This window comes from Myotis yumanensis, unplaced genomic scaffold (assembly GCF_028538775.1).
Source record: "Myotis yumanensis isolate MYYU_CA2020_CCGP unplaced genomic scaffold, mMyoYum1.0.hap1 SCAF_16, whole genome shotgun sequence".
NCBI classification, from domain to species: domain Eukaryota; kingdom Metazoa; phylum Chordata; class Mammalia; order Chiroptera; family Vespertilionidae; genus Myotis; species Myotis yumanensis.
Window position 1 is genome coordinate 5,517,092 of NW_027223767.1, and position 14,365 is coordinate 5,531,456.

Here is a 14,365-nt window from a genome sequence, read left to right on the forward strand (position 1 = left end):
CTGGGGGGGGAGGCGGGGGCGGGGGCACAGCCTAAGGTACCCTGTCAAGCCCCGCCAGGTGGGGGTTGTGGCCTCAAGTCCCCTGTCAAGCCCTGCTGGGTGGGGGAGTGAGGCCTCAGGTCCCTCATCAAGCCCCGCTGGGTAGGGGCAGTGGCCTGAGGTCCCCTGTCAAGCCCAATGGGGGCGGTTGGGTGGGGCATGGCCTGAGGTCCCCTGGCCTGGCGCCCGGGGTGGTGGGCGCAGCCTGAGGTCCCCTGTCAAGCCTTATGGGGGGGGGGGGGATATTGGGTGGGGCACAGCCTCAGGTCCTTGCTGATTGCTCGTTAAGGCTCATTACGGGAACTCAACCTCCACCGTGGGTGCAGCCATCTTGTGTTACAGAAACCGCCCCCCCCTCCACTGTGAGTGCTGCCATCTTTGTGGCAGAGTAATGGTCAATTTGCATATTCCCTCTATTATATAGGAGATGATTTTTGTTGAAAACTGGACAATTTGAATATTTTATTTTTTATTATTAAATTTATAGGGCTAATATTGGTTAATAACATTGTATAAATATCAGGTGTACAAATTTATAATACAACATCTGTATACTCAATTATGAGCTCGCCACCCAAAGTCTAGTATTCTCCATCATCTTGTGTTTGACCCCTTTTATCCTCTTTGTCCTCCCCCCACCTTCTTTCTCTTCTGGTAACCACCATTCTCTTGTCCGTATCTATGATATTTTTTTATTTGTTCATCTGTTGCTTTTTGTTTTATATCTTACAAATGAGTGAAATCATATGGTTTTTGTCCTTTTCTGTCTGACATATTTTATTTAGCATAATACTCTCAAGACTCATCTATATGGTTGCAAATGGCAATATTTCATCTTTTTTATGGCTGAGTAATATTTTATTATATAGTATATGTATCATGTCTTCTTCATTCAATCAAACAAAAATTGAGTAGTATCCATGTCTTGGCTATTGTAAATAATGCTGCAATGAGAATAGAGGTACATCTATCTTTATGAATAAATGTTTCCAATACCCAGAAGAGGCATTTCTGGGTCACATGGTAGCTCTATTCTCAGTTTTTGAGAAATCTCCACACTATTTTCCATAGTGGCTGCATCAATTTACATCCCACCAGCAATGTATGAGGGTTCCCTTTTCTCCATATCCTCTCCAATATTTGCAATTTCTTGTCCTATTGATAATAGCCATTCTAATGGATGTGAGGTGACACCTCATTGTGGTATTAATTTGAATTTTCATTATAACTAGTGATGTTGAGCATTTTTCCATGTATCCATTGGCCATTTGTATATCTTCTTTGGAAAACTATCTATTGCGGTCCTCTGCCCATTTTTTAAAAATAGAATTGGTTTTTATTCTTGCGGAGTTGTATGAGTTATTTATACATTTTGGATATTAGCCCATTATTGGATGTGTCATTTGCAAATATCTTTTCCCATTCAGTTGGTTACTTTTGTTTTGTTGATGGTTTCTTCAGCTCTAAAGAAGCTTTTTTATTTGATGTACTTCCATTCATTTATTTTTGCTCTTTACTTTCCTTACCTTTGGAGAGAAGTTTACAAAGACCCCTCTGAGACCAAGGTTCATAAATTTAGTGCCTATGTGTGGTTTTTTCTATTTATCTTATTGTTTCAGTTGTTATATTCAAGTTTGTAATCCAGTTTGGGTTAATTTTTGTGTATGGTGTCAAATAGCTGTCTAGTTTCATTTCTTTGCATGTGATTTTCCAGTTTTCCCAACTCCATTTATTGAAGAGTCTTCCCTTTCTTCATTGTATGTTTTTGGCTCTTTTGTTGAAAATTAGTTGCCCATATATGTGTGAGTTTATCTCTGGGCTCTCAATTTTGTTCTATTGGCCTATGTGTCTGTTTTTCTGCCAATGCCATGCTGTTTTGATTTCTATAGGTCTGTAGTATAGTTTAAAATCATCGCAGAATGGAATGAATGAGTAGAGCCATGTCTTGAGGGTTCATGGTTTACATCCAGAATTATGAAATGAGGGCAAACATCACTGCAGGGATAGTTATAACCACTGACTCCTGACCATACACAAAATACCCAGAACTACAAAAGTCCCAAGCAGCTTACCAAACGACATACCCTGCCTATTGCTCTGTCCCCTTCCAGGGAAGTTCTCCACGTGGCCCTGCTCTTCCTCCGGGTCATCAGTGCCTGTGCAGATGGCAAGATCCGCATTTACAACTTCCTCAATGGGAACTGTCTGAAGGTGATGAAAGCCAATGGCAGAGGTGATCCCGTGTTGTCCTTCTTCATTGGCGGCAACAGGTGGGTGGTCCGAGCTATGAACAATTCTGTTTGGATGATTTTCGCTTCCTCTGGGCCACCAGCCCTGGACTTTCTGGCAGTAAAGCTGGGCTTCGGCTGGAGGAGAGTCATGTTCTCATGGGAGACTAAATGGACTTTACACCAAACTTAGCAATCAGGGTTCACATCACTCCTGATTTGTCCTGGACGTCTGGGCTACTCATGCAGTGAGTGCAGCATGGCTTAGCTGCAGGGACCACAGCTCTGAAATGGGCAGCCCCGGCTTGCTCCCTGAGCCCGCACTCACTGCCCCAGAGCTCCACCCACTGTCTCTGCAGTCTCACTTCAGATGCCCAAAAGTGCAGGAGGCAGGGAAGGCCTGGGCAAAGGGTCCTGTGTCCCCTGGGACAGTGCTGAGCAAATGAATTTACAGAAGCCAGAACTGGGACTAGATCAATTGTATATATAATACTGTGCTTGTTATATGCCATGTTCAGGGTGCTATTATGTGAAATATACCCAAGTAGAATTCACTTTTTAAAAGTTCTACCACAGGCTCACTTCAGACATCAAGTTAATCTTCATGAATCATATTGCCTTCTCCTTAATGAAACTTTACTATTTCTCATCTTAAAGAGGGAGCACTGGTAATAAGTCTCAATAAATAAACACTTTTCAGTCACAAGGTAATACTTTTTTTAAAATCACCCCTGATTTTTTCTCACCCCTGACATCTGAAGAAAGACATTTCCTTTTGGCTTGAGTAAAAATAAATCAGAAAGATATTTCTAATTGGAATGATTCCCCAAATTTTATTCCAGTGTTTTCAACCAAAACAAGTCACTCTCTTACAGAGTTTACACTAACCGTTATGATCTTAAAATTTCAACCTTTGGAGCAGAAAGGAACCTACACACAGTGTCTCTGTTTCTTGTTTATGGTGAGAGGAGGTCCAGGTAGAGCAGAGAAAGTGGCTTTCTCTGAGCATGACAGAAGCCATGGGCAGGCAGGAGGCAGTTCTTGCGGGGGGAGGGGGGGAGGCAGGGGGCTAGGTTTAGAACTCCTTTCCCACCAGGTCATTAAAGTGGGGATTAGGGAAGATGGAAACCATCCTCCTTTAAAACATCCTACATGCTCAGTGTAAAGTAGAGCATGCTCGGAGACCTTGGAGTGATGGAGTGAAGGGGAGTGGACTGGAGGATCATCAAGGCGGGAACCTCTCCCATTAAAGAGTTTTCCACACTCCCATCACAGCAATAGAAACATGGCGTTTGGATGCCGAGCTTAAAACAAGGGTGAATTTCAGGACCTAACATTCATGCAAAGTACCTAAGCCTTCTGCCTTGAGCATCCGAGGTGCTTGGCACTCACTCCAAGAATGTAAATTATTTTAAAAGTATTTTAATTCCAAAAGCAAAGTAATTAGAACATATGTGCCCTGCTTACATTTCATTAACAACAACAACAACAAATAGGTACAGAGCCCATGAGCCCTGCTGCATGGTCTGCTATCCTAAGACCCTTCAACAACCTACACCCCCTACTGGCACAGTAATATCCTGGGGAATTTTCCTTGACTGAGGATTGGACAGGACAGCAGTTTGCGTGCAGATCTGGAGGCCGGCCATGGTGGCCTTCATGCTCCTTTTCTGGGCAATTTTGTTGTTTTTGTTCCAGGATGGTGATCAACACAGAGAGCAATATCCTCCTATTCCAGTTTGAGAAAATCAAGTGGCAGTACTTCCTGGAACGGACCAAACAAAGAAAGAACAAGGATAAAGAGGACAGGGAGGAAAACCTCCCGGAAGTCACATCTAAAGCTAGCACTCCGATTCACAACCTGGGGAGCTCCATATCTAGTAAATACCTGGTGGGCCAAGAGTCCCTGTTAAGTAAATCTCACAAGTCCCGCGTTCACCTGTTGGCATCCAGGACAACAACAGGTAAGAGAACTGACTCCCAGGCCATCAGAGTGGTACCCAATGGAGCAGGTCTTGGGCTGCCAGGACTAGTTTCTTCATGGTATATTTTGTCCAGTGGTTTCTTTTTTTTTTTTTTTTTTTTTTTTTTTTTTTTTTATTTTATTTTTATTTTTTTTTTTTTTTATTTTCCTCTTAAAGTATTACAAAGGGTATTACATAAGTATCCTTTCCCCCCCCCCGCCCTTGACAAACCACTACCCTCCCTTACCCCCCAGTGTCTTATGTCCATTAGTTATGCTTATATGCATGCATACAAGTCCTTCGGTTGATCTCTTACTCCCCTCCCTCCTGCCCCCCAACTCTCTCTGGCCTTCCCACTGCAGTTTGACAATCAGTTTGAGGCAGCTCTGCCTCTGTATCTATTATTGTTCAAAAGTTTGTAATGGTCTTTATTATCCATGAATGAGTGAGATCATGTGGTATTTTTCCTTCATTGACTGGCTTGTTTCACTTAGCATAATGCTCTCCAGTTCCATCCATGATGTTGCAAATGGTAGGAGTTCCTTCTTTTTAACAGCAGCATAGTATTCCATCGTGTAGATGTACCACAGTTTTCTAATCCATTCATCTACTGATGGGCACTTAGGCTGTTTCCAGATCTTAGCTATGGTGAATTGTGCTGCTATGAACATCTGGGTGCATATATCCTTTCTGATAGGTGTTTCTGGTTTCTTGGGATATATTCCTAGTAGTGGGATCACAGGGTCAAATGGGAGTTCCATTTCCAATTTTTTGAGGAACCTCCATACTGCCTTCCATAGTGGCTGCACCAGTCTGCATTCCCACCAGCAGTGCACAAGTGTTCCTTTTTCTCCACATCCTCTCCAGCACTTGTCGTTTGTTGATTTGTTGATGATGGCCATTCTGACAGGTGTGAGATGGTACCTCATTGTTGTTTTGATTTGCATCTCTCGGATGATTAGTGACTTTGAGCATGTTTTCATATGTCTCTTGGCTTTCTGAATGTCCTCTTTTGAAAGGTGTCTATTTAGATCCTTTGCCCATTTTTTGATTGGATTGTTTATCTTCTTTTTGTTAAGTTGTATGAGTTCCCTATAAATTTTGGAGATTAAGCCCTTATCAGATATGACGTTGGCAAATATGTTTTCCCACGAGGTGGGTTTTCTTGTTGTTTTGTTGATGGTTTCTTTTGCTGTGCAGAAGCTTTTTATTTTGATGTAGTCCCATTTGTTCAGTTTCTCTTTAGTTTCAACTGCCCTAGGAGCTGTATCAGTGAAGAAATTGTTTTGGCATATGTCTGAGATTTTGCTGCCTTTGTATTCTTCTAGAATTTTTATGGTTTCCTGTCGTACATTTAAGTCCTTTATCCATTTTGAGTTTATTCTTGTGTATGGTGTAAGTTGGTGGTCTAGTTTCATTTTCTTGCATATGTCTGTCCAATTTTCCCAACACCATTTATTGAAGAGACTATCTTGGCTCCATTGTATGTTCATGCCTCCTTTGTCAAAAATTAATTGAGCATATTGGTTCGGGCTAATTTCTGGACTCTCTATTCTATTCCACTGATCTATATGTCTGTTCTTGTGCCAGTACCAGGCAGTTTTGAGAACAGTGGCTTTGTAATACAGCTTGATATCTGGCATTGAGATCCCACCTACTTTGTTCTTTCTCAGGATCGTTGCAGCTATTCGGGGTCTTTTTTTATTCCAGATGAATTTTTGGAGAGTTCGTTCTAGATCTTTGAAGAAGGCCATTGGTATTTTAATGGGAAGTGCGTTGAATGTATAGATTGCTTTGGGTAGTATGGACATTTTAATGATGTTGATTCTACCAATCCAAGAACATGGTATGTTCTTCCATCTGTTTATGTCTTCCTCTATCTCTTTTTTCAACGTCCTGTAGTTTTCTGAGTAGAGGTCTTTAACCTCTTTAGTTAAGTTTATTCCTAGGTATCTTAATTTTTTTGGTGCGATGGTAAATGGGATTGTTTTTCTGATCTCCCTTTCTGAAAGTTCACTGTTGGTGTATAGAAATGCCTCAGATTTCTTGGGGTTAATTTTGTATCCTGCTACATTGCCAAATTCATGTATTAAGTCTAGTAGCTTTTTGATGGAGTCTCTAGGGTTTTGTATGTATAATATCATGTCATCTGCAAATAAGGACAGTTTTACTTCCTCTTTTCCAATTTGGATGCCTTTTATTCCTTCTTCTTGCCTAATTGCAATGGCTAATACTTCCAGTACTATGTTGAACAGGAGTGGTGAGAGTGGGCATCCCTGTCTTGTTCCTGTTCTTAGGGGAAATGGTGTTAGTTTTTGTCCATTGAGTATGATGTTGGCTGTGGGCCTGTCATATATGGCTTTTATTATGTTGAGGTATGATCCTTCTATTCCCACCTTTCTGAGAGTTTTTATCAAAAATGGGTGTTGGATTTTGTCGAATGCTTTTTCTGCATCAATTGATATGACCATGTGGTTTTTTTCTTTCAATTTGTTTATGTGATGTATCACATTTATTGATTTACGGATGTTGTACCATCCTTGCATCTCTGGGATGAATCCTACTTGGTCATGGTGTATGATCCTTCTGATGTACTGCTGGATCCGATTTGCTAAGATTTTGTTGAGGATTTTGGCATCTATGTTCATGAGGGATATTGGCCTGTAATTCTCTTTCATTGTGATGTCTTTACCTGGTTTTGGTATTAGGGTGATGCTGGCTTCATAGAATGAGCTTGGAAGCGTTCCTTCCTCTTGAATTTTTTGTAGTAGTCTGAGGAGGGTAGGTTTTAGTTCTTCCTTGAATGTTTGGTAGAACTCCCCTGTGAAGCCGTCTGGCCCTGGGCTTTTGTTTGCTGGAAGCTTTCTGATGACTGCTTCAATTTCTTCCATAGTTATTGGCCTATTGAGGTTTTTAGATTCTTCCTGATTGAGTTTTGGAATGTTGTATTTTTCTAGGAATTTGTCCATTTCCTCCAGGTTGTCCAGTTTGTTGGAGTAGAGTTGCTCGTAGTATTGTTTAACAATCATTTGTATTTCTGTGGGGTCTGTTGTTATTTCGCCTCTATCATTTCTGATTTGGTTTATTTGGGACCTCTCTCTTTGCTTCTTGGTGAGCCTGGCTAGGGGTTTGTCAATCTTGTTTATCCTTTCAAAGAACCAGCTCTTGGTTTCATTGATTTTCTGTATTGTTTTTTTGGTCTCTATTTCATTGATTTCTGCTCTAATCTTTATTATCTCCTTCCTTCTGCTCACTCTGGGGTTTTCTTGTTGCTCTCTTTCTAATTCTTTGAGTTGTAGAGTTAGATGATTGACTACCATTTTTTCTTGTTTTTTGAGATAGGCCTGTAGAGCTATAAACTTCCCTCTCAGGACTGCTTTCATTGTGTCCCAGAGGTTTTGGATTGTTGTGTTTTCATTGTCATTAGTGTCCAGGATGTTTTTAATTTCTTCTTTGATGTCATCGGTAACCCAATCAATATTTAATAACATGCTATTCAGCTTCCAAGTGTTTGAGTATTTTGGGTTGTTTTTATTGTAGTTTATTTCTAACATTATGCCATCGTGGTCTGTGAAGAAGCTTTTTATGATTTCAATCTTCTTGAATTTGTGGAGACTTTGCTTGTGACCCAATATGTGGTCTATTTTTGAATATGTCCCATGAGCACCTGAGAGGAATGTATATTCCGCAGCTGTGGGGTGAAGTGTTCTGAAGATGTCAATTAAGTCCATCTGATCTAGTGAGTCGTTTAGGATTGCTGTTTCTTTGCTGAGTTTTTGTCTAGCGGATTTATCCAGTGATGTCAGTGGTGTATTAAAGTCCCCTACTATGATTGTATTGTTGTCGATCTCTCCCCTGATATCTTCCAGAAGTTTTCTTATGTATGTGGGTGCTCCTGCATTGGGTGCATATATGTTTACCAGGGTTATATCTTCTTGTTGTATTGATCCCTTTAGTATTATGAAGTGGCCTTCCTTATCTCTGGTTATGGCCTTCACTTTGAGATGTACTTTGTCAGATATAAGTATTGCTACCCCAGCTTTCTTTTCCTTTCCATTTGCGTGAAAGATATTTTTCCATCCCTTCACTTTCAGTCTGTGTGAGTCCCTTCTAATGAGGTGGGTCTCTTGTAGACAGCAGATGTATGGGTCATGTTTTTTTATCCATTCAGCCACTCGATGTCTTTTGGTTGGAGCATTTAGTCCATTTACATTTAAAGTTATTATTGAAAGGTATTTGTTTGTAGCCATTTCTTTTTGTGTGTGTGTGTGTGGCTGTTTTCTTTCTGAGCTTGATATTTCTTCTTTTTACACCAGTCCCTTTAGCATTTCTTGCATGGCTGGCTTGGTGGTGATAAACTCCCTTAGCCCTTTTTTGTCTGTGAAGCTTCTTATTTCCCCTTCAATTTTGAATGATAGCCTTGCTGGATAGAGTATTCTTGGATTCAGTCCTTTGCTTTGCATCACTTTGTAGATTTCCGTCCATTCTTTTCTGGCCTGATGTGTTTCTGTTGAGAAATCATTTGATAATCTAATGGGAGATCCCTTGTATGTTACTTTCCGTCTCTCTCTTGCAGCCTGTAAGATTCTCTCTTTATCCTGAACATTTGCCATGGTAATTATGATGTGTCTTGGTGTGGGTCTTTTCGGGTTCACCTTGTTTGGGACTCTCTGGGCTTGTGTGACTTTTTTCTTCCCCACCTCAGGGAAGTTTTCTGATATTATTTCTTCGAATAGGTTTTCTAATCCATGTTCATCTTTCTGTTGTTCTGGCACCCCTATTATTCGTATGTTGTTTCGTTTCATGTTGTCCCAAAGCTCCCTTAGGCTCTCCTCCTGTCTTTTAATTTTTTTCTCCATTTGCCGTACAGTTTGAGTGTGTTTTGCTTCCTTGTCTTCTAATTCACTAATTCGGTCCTCCGCTTCTCCCAGTCTACTGTTGATACTTTCAATGGAGTTTTTTATTGAAGCTATGTCACTCTTCATTTCTTCTTGGGACTTACTTAAGTTGTTGATTTTTTCATCTGTTTCTTCTAGCTTCTTGCATAAGTAGTTGAGTTTTTCATCTGTTTCTTCTTGCTTCTTGAACATGTGGTGCATGTACTCTAGGAACCTTATTCTGAATTCTTTTTCCGTCATGTTGCATATCTCTGTCTCACTTAGCTGCTTTTCTGGCGAGTCCTCCTTTTCTTTCCTTTGGGGGTTTCTTTGCCTACCCATGTTTGATCTCGCTGACATATGTAGATGTTGAGGTGTTCAGTGGCTGCTCCCTGGGTGGCAGGGGCTCCTTGGGTTGTGGTTGCTGCTCAGACGGTTGCGGTAGCAGCTGCTTTCCAGTTGGCAGCAGCTCCTCTGGTGGGTGTTGTTCACAGCTGTGTTGGCTCTTCTGGCTGGTGGGGGGAGGCTTCACGTACAGTTGCTGTTCCACAGACAGAGGGTGTGGTGATCAGGAGGCTGTGGTGATCAGGAGGCTGCGGTGATCAGGGGGCTGCTGTTGCTTGGATCTGCTGCGTTGATTTAAAGGCACAAAATACAACAGAGCAAGGCACAACGTACCAGGCACTGAACACAAGTATATTCACAATATTAATAACTCCAAATAAAGGTGACCACCCGAATTAAGAGAATTAGGGGATAAGGGAGAAAGAAGAGAAGAAGATAAAAGAGAGAACAGAAAAGAAAAATAAGAAAAAAACAAACAAAAAAGGAGTGCAAAAATAGAATTGGGAAAAAAGAGGGGGGAAAAAAGAGAGCGAAAAAAGAGAATGAAGTAGAAGTGGGGAAGAGACTCCCCGTATGAGGAGCAAACTCCAATAGAACTGCCACTAATCTCAACAAATTCCAGCAACAGATCCCTGGAGATGAATGCAAACTACAAACCACCAATAATATCCAGAGGGGTAAGGGAAAACAGAAGCACAAAAATAACTGGGGTGGGGTGGGGGAGGGAAGGGAAAAACCAGCAGAAAAAAAAAAGAAAAAGAAAAAGAAAAAGAAAAACAACCTCACAACCAGTCCTAAAAAAGAAGAAAAAACACAAAACAAAACAAACAAACAAATTTAAAAAAAAAAAAAAAAAAAAAAAGCCCAATATATTCAACAATCAAGAAAACAATAGAAAGATAAGAGAGAAAAAAAATGGTTGGAAAGTGAAGAAGGATAAAGAATAGGTGTATAAGGATTTAGAGCAGTAGATTGGAAATAGGATATATAAGTAGGGTGGAATTAGACAGGGGGTAAAAAGAGGGAATTGGGAAAGTCTGGAGCAGGAATAGGGAAAGAGAAACAGGACACCAAAAGGGGAAAAGTAAGGAAGAGGGTTTTAGCAAAGAGGTGGAATTGAGATAGGGAAAATTAATGCTAAAGGAACGATGAAAATAGAATGGAGAACACTAATCCCAAAAGAAAATAAAGAGAAAATAAAATGGCACTTTAAAAAATGGTAAAATGGTAGGAGTAATAATACTGGTTAAAAATAAAAATGTGGTAATTGAAAGGGTAAAATCAGGTGATGGAAAAAGAAGAAAAAGAGAAAAAAAAAATTGGTTTCTTAGTAAAAAGGTGAAAAAATTAAAAAGAAAAAGAAAAAGAAAAAATTTGCAGTAGTGATGGTCTTTCGGTTCTTCTACTCTTCAGCCTGGTTCGCCTTAGTCCTGCCAGGTATTTAGGAGAGTGTTGAGTTTGCCTGCATTACACTGTTCCTCCGTGTTGTAAATCACAGTCCTGATTTTAAAGCAGGCCGTATTTGTGATCCAGTCTGCCTTAATTTGTATTCCCCTAAGAGTCAGTTTGTGGCTCAACCTCTGGGTGGCCTTGTCCAGTGGTTTCTTGATGATATAAATCCCACCTTTAAGGAAGGTGGGAGCAATTTTCTTTGATTCACCAATTTGTTAGCCAGCTCAAGGGAATCTCCTGATTTTTAAGGCCTAAGTTTTCAGATTATTAGAATCTTTGTACAATAGCTAACATTAGCCCTTAATACTTGTTATTAAAACAAAAGCAAGCAACCAACATCCTCCCTCCACACCCCCTAGCCAAACATATGGTACGTAATTATTTTCTTAGGACAAAATCCTATATAGTGAAAGGCTAATATTCAAATCAACTGAATAGCAGAACAACTGGTTGCTATGACATGCACTGATCACCAGGAGGCAGACGCTCAATGCAGGAGTTGCCCCCTGGTGGTCAGTGTGCCAGAAGCTGGGTTCACGGCTGGTGAGCACAGCAGCAGTGGCAGAAGATTACCTAAGCCATCAGTTGGACATCCCCTGAGGGCTCCTGGACTGCAAGAGGGTGCAGGCCAGGATGAGGGACCCCTCCCCAGTGCACGAATTTCATGCACTGGGTCTCTAGTGTTGTTATAAGGCAGAAGAAAAATGTTGTATGCAAATGTATTATCTCTACCCCTGATTGAGAACACGCATACCTGGAAAATATTAGTTATGAAGCAGGTACCTCTGTATGTGTGTGTGTGTGTGTGTGTGTGTTTAAGTGTGCAGTGGAGTGGCATGGCTCATGCCATTTATAACACATACAAAGAATAAATTGTGTGGGGACTAGAGTAGGCAAACTCCTTTTATTAACCTACTAGAGGCCCAGTGCATGAAAATTCATGCACTGGAAGGGGGGGTCCCTCAGCCCAGCCTGCCCCCTCTCACAGCCCGGGAGCCCTCAGGGGCGGGAGGTGACCTGGTGATCAGGGGAAGGTGATGCCCCCATCACACCTCTGCTGCTGCCACTGCCGGCAGCACAAGCCTCGGCCGGCCCTGTTTACCTGAGCTTCAGGCAGCCCTGGGTGGCTGGGCAGTCACCATCTGAGGCATGTCTGTGCCTTGGGCTGGTCTTGGGCAGCTGGGGTCTGAGGGGACTGGGGGACTCAGGAGTCGGGCACCTCAGCAGGGCTGAGGGGACTGGGTGCCACCATCTTGTGGCTGTGGGCGCTGCCATCTTTGAGAGAATGATGGTCAATTAGCATATTCCGTTCTTATTGGCTGTGGGTGCGCCATCTTTGAGGGTGGGGCAGTCAATTAGCATATTCACTTTTATTGGCTGTGGGTGCCACCATCTTTTGTGATGGTGTGAGGGTCAATTAGCATATTCCCTCTTTATTAGATAGGATATTTGGTGTGTGAAGTTGGACCCATAGATTAATAGATCATCTCCCAGAATATAGAGGATGGAGAGTTTCAGATAATGCTTAGAGCTTAATAATCAGTAGGTGGGGTGATCAACCCTTAGGCTCCAGGTGACTATCTAGTTTCATATGACAAACAATAAGATGATGGTTTGAATGAAAAACAATCAAATTATCAGCTATGCCCCCATTATTCAGGCTTAATTGAATTATGTACTTACTATGGTTTTTTCATCAATCTTAATTTAGCAGGGTCATTAGAGGTGCCTCAAAGTCAAATAAAGCTAAAATCACCCCGAAGAGATGGAGATGGCAAAATGAGAGTGAGTGCTGTTTCTAAGGAAGTCATTAGCTCAGATAGTGAGCGGGAGAGTCAGGAAGCAAAATCCCTTTCAGGAGGTAAGATGGATAGTGATACTTTAGTCTCAGTGGCATGCTCCAACTCTCTCTCTCTCTCTCTCTCTCTCTCTCTTTCTCTAGCTCTCTCTCTCTCTCTCCCTTTGTTCAGTCTAGTTTTTTAGCAGATCATTAGAGTTGTTTATCTTTGAGAATTCAGCATGGATAAAATGCCTGGCTTTTCCTAAGAGTGATTGGTTTTACTTAATTGTTTTCTTAAGAGCTTGAGGCCACAAAATGAGAAACTTTGTAAGAGCTAAATTTCCAGTTTTGGGCTCATAGCCTGACTTCCTTCCCTGCCATTTAGCCTCCTCAGTTCCTGGACAGTTATGTGATGAGTCTGAGTAATGAGGAACAGAAGAAAGAAAGGAAGTTATGTCTGATTTCAGAGGGTGTTTTAGGGGATTTCATGAGGAAGGAGATAGATTTGAGGACAGGTGCTATACATATGAGATAAAGAGATAAGAGAGATGGGGAAGGGTCTTTTAAGAAGAATTACTGGACATCCATAAATAGTATGTCCCTTTGTTTTTGAAGAACTTCGATAAAGATTTACAATGCCTTTCAAATAGTTTGGTTAATACACCAGTGCTTCTTTGAATCAAACTCCCTGCAGAGACTAGTTTTAAGGTGAGGGAAAACAATTAAGTTTTAGAAAGGCTCTACTAACAGTGGGTATCTTTGTATGTACCTATGTCTGTGTACCTACGTAGATATATACCTATAGTATAAAGTGCTAGGAGAGGCTTTGCTGAGCCAAAGGATAGCTGCATTTAAAAACTAGAAAGATATTGTCATGGTTGTCCTTTAAAGATGGTGTATCAATTTACCATCCCACCAAGAATGCATGAGGACTCCCACTGCACCCATGCCAACAATCTAGCATTTTCTCTCTCTTTTTTTGTTTGTTAATTCTCATCGGGGGAGATATTTCTATTGATTATTAGAGAGAGTAGAAGGGAGGGGGAGAGACAGGGAGAGAAACATTAATGTGAGAAAGACCCATAGATTGGTTGCCACCCAAACATGCCTTGACTGGAGCCAGGGATTGAGCCTGTAACTGAGGTACATGCCCTTGACCAGAACAGAACTCAGGACCCTTTCATCTGCAGGCCTACCCTCTGACCACAGAGCCAAACCAGCTAGGGCTATCTATCATTTTGCACTTGCTTATATCATACGAATAAATGGTCTTTGCATTTCTTCAAGAATGATCACTAACAAACTAAATGTTCATTAGTGAGCAATGACTAATAATAACAAATATATATTCTGCAGTATTACACAACAGATACAATTATATCACAAGGATATATATATATATATATATATACTTGTAAAGAGATCCACAATATATCATTATATAAAAAAGACAAGTCAATGAACAAAGAATTATCACAATTTTTATAAAAAGAGAAAAAATTGTGTGGTTTGTCATACATGTACACACATAGGTGTGGAATGGTTTGTTCTGGGATTGAGAGTGGGGAAGATTTTGACATCTTAATTTTATTTTGTTTTATATGTTTTCATAAAATATTATTTAATTCACAAAGTGAAAGGGAGAAATATGAAGTATTATTCCATCCTAGTATGTCCATA

The 14,365-nt window shown here is 40.9% G+C and overlaps 1 protein-coding gene across 1 annotated transcript in view; it reads left to right on the forward strand.

Moving 5' to 3' along the window:
- Positions 1-14,365, forward strand: part of FBXW10B (F-box and WD repeat domain containing 10B) — a 44,263-nt gene that overhangs the window by 27,930 nt on the left and 1,968 nt on the right. The window contains exons 11-13 of the mRNA XM_070394368.1: positions 2,151-2,309; positions 3,966-4,231; positions 12,617-12,766. Of these exons, the coding sequence (XP_070250469.1) occupies positions 2,151-2,309; positions 3,966-4,231; positions 12,617-12,766 (575 nt within the window). The remainder of the gene's footprint in view (positions 1-2,150; positions 2,310-3,965; positions 4,232-12,616; positions 12,767-14,365) is intronic.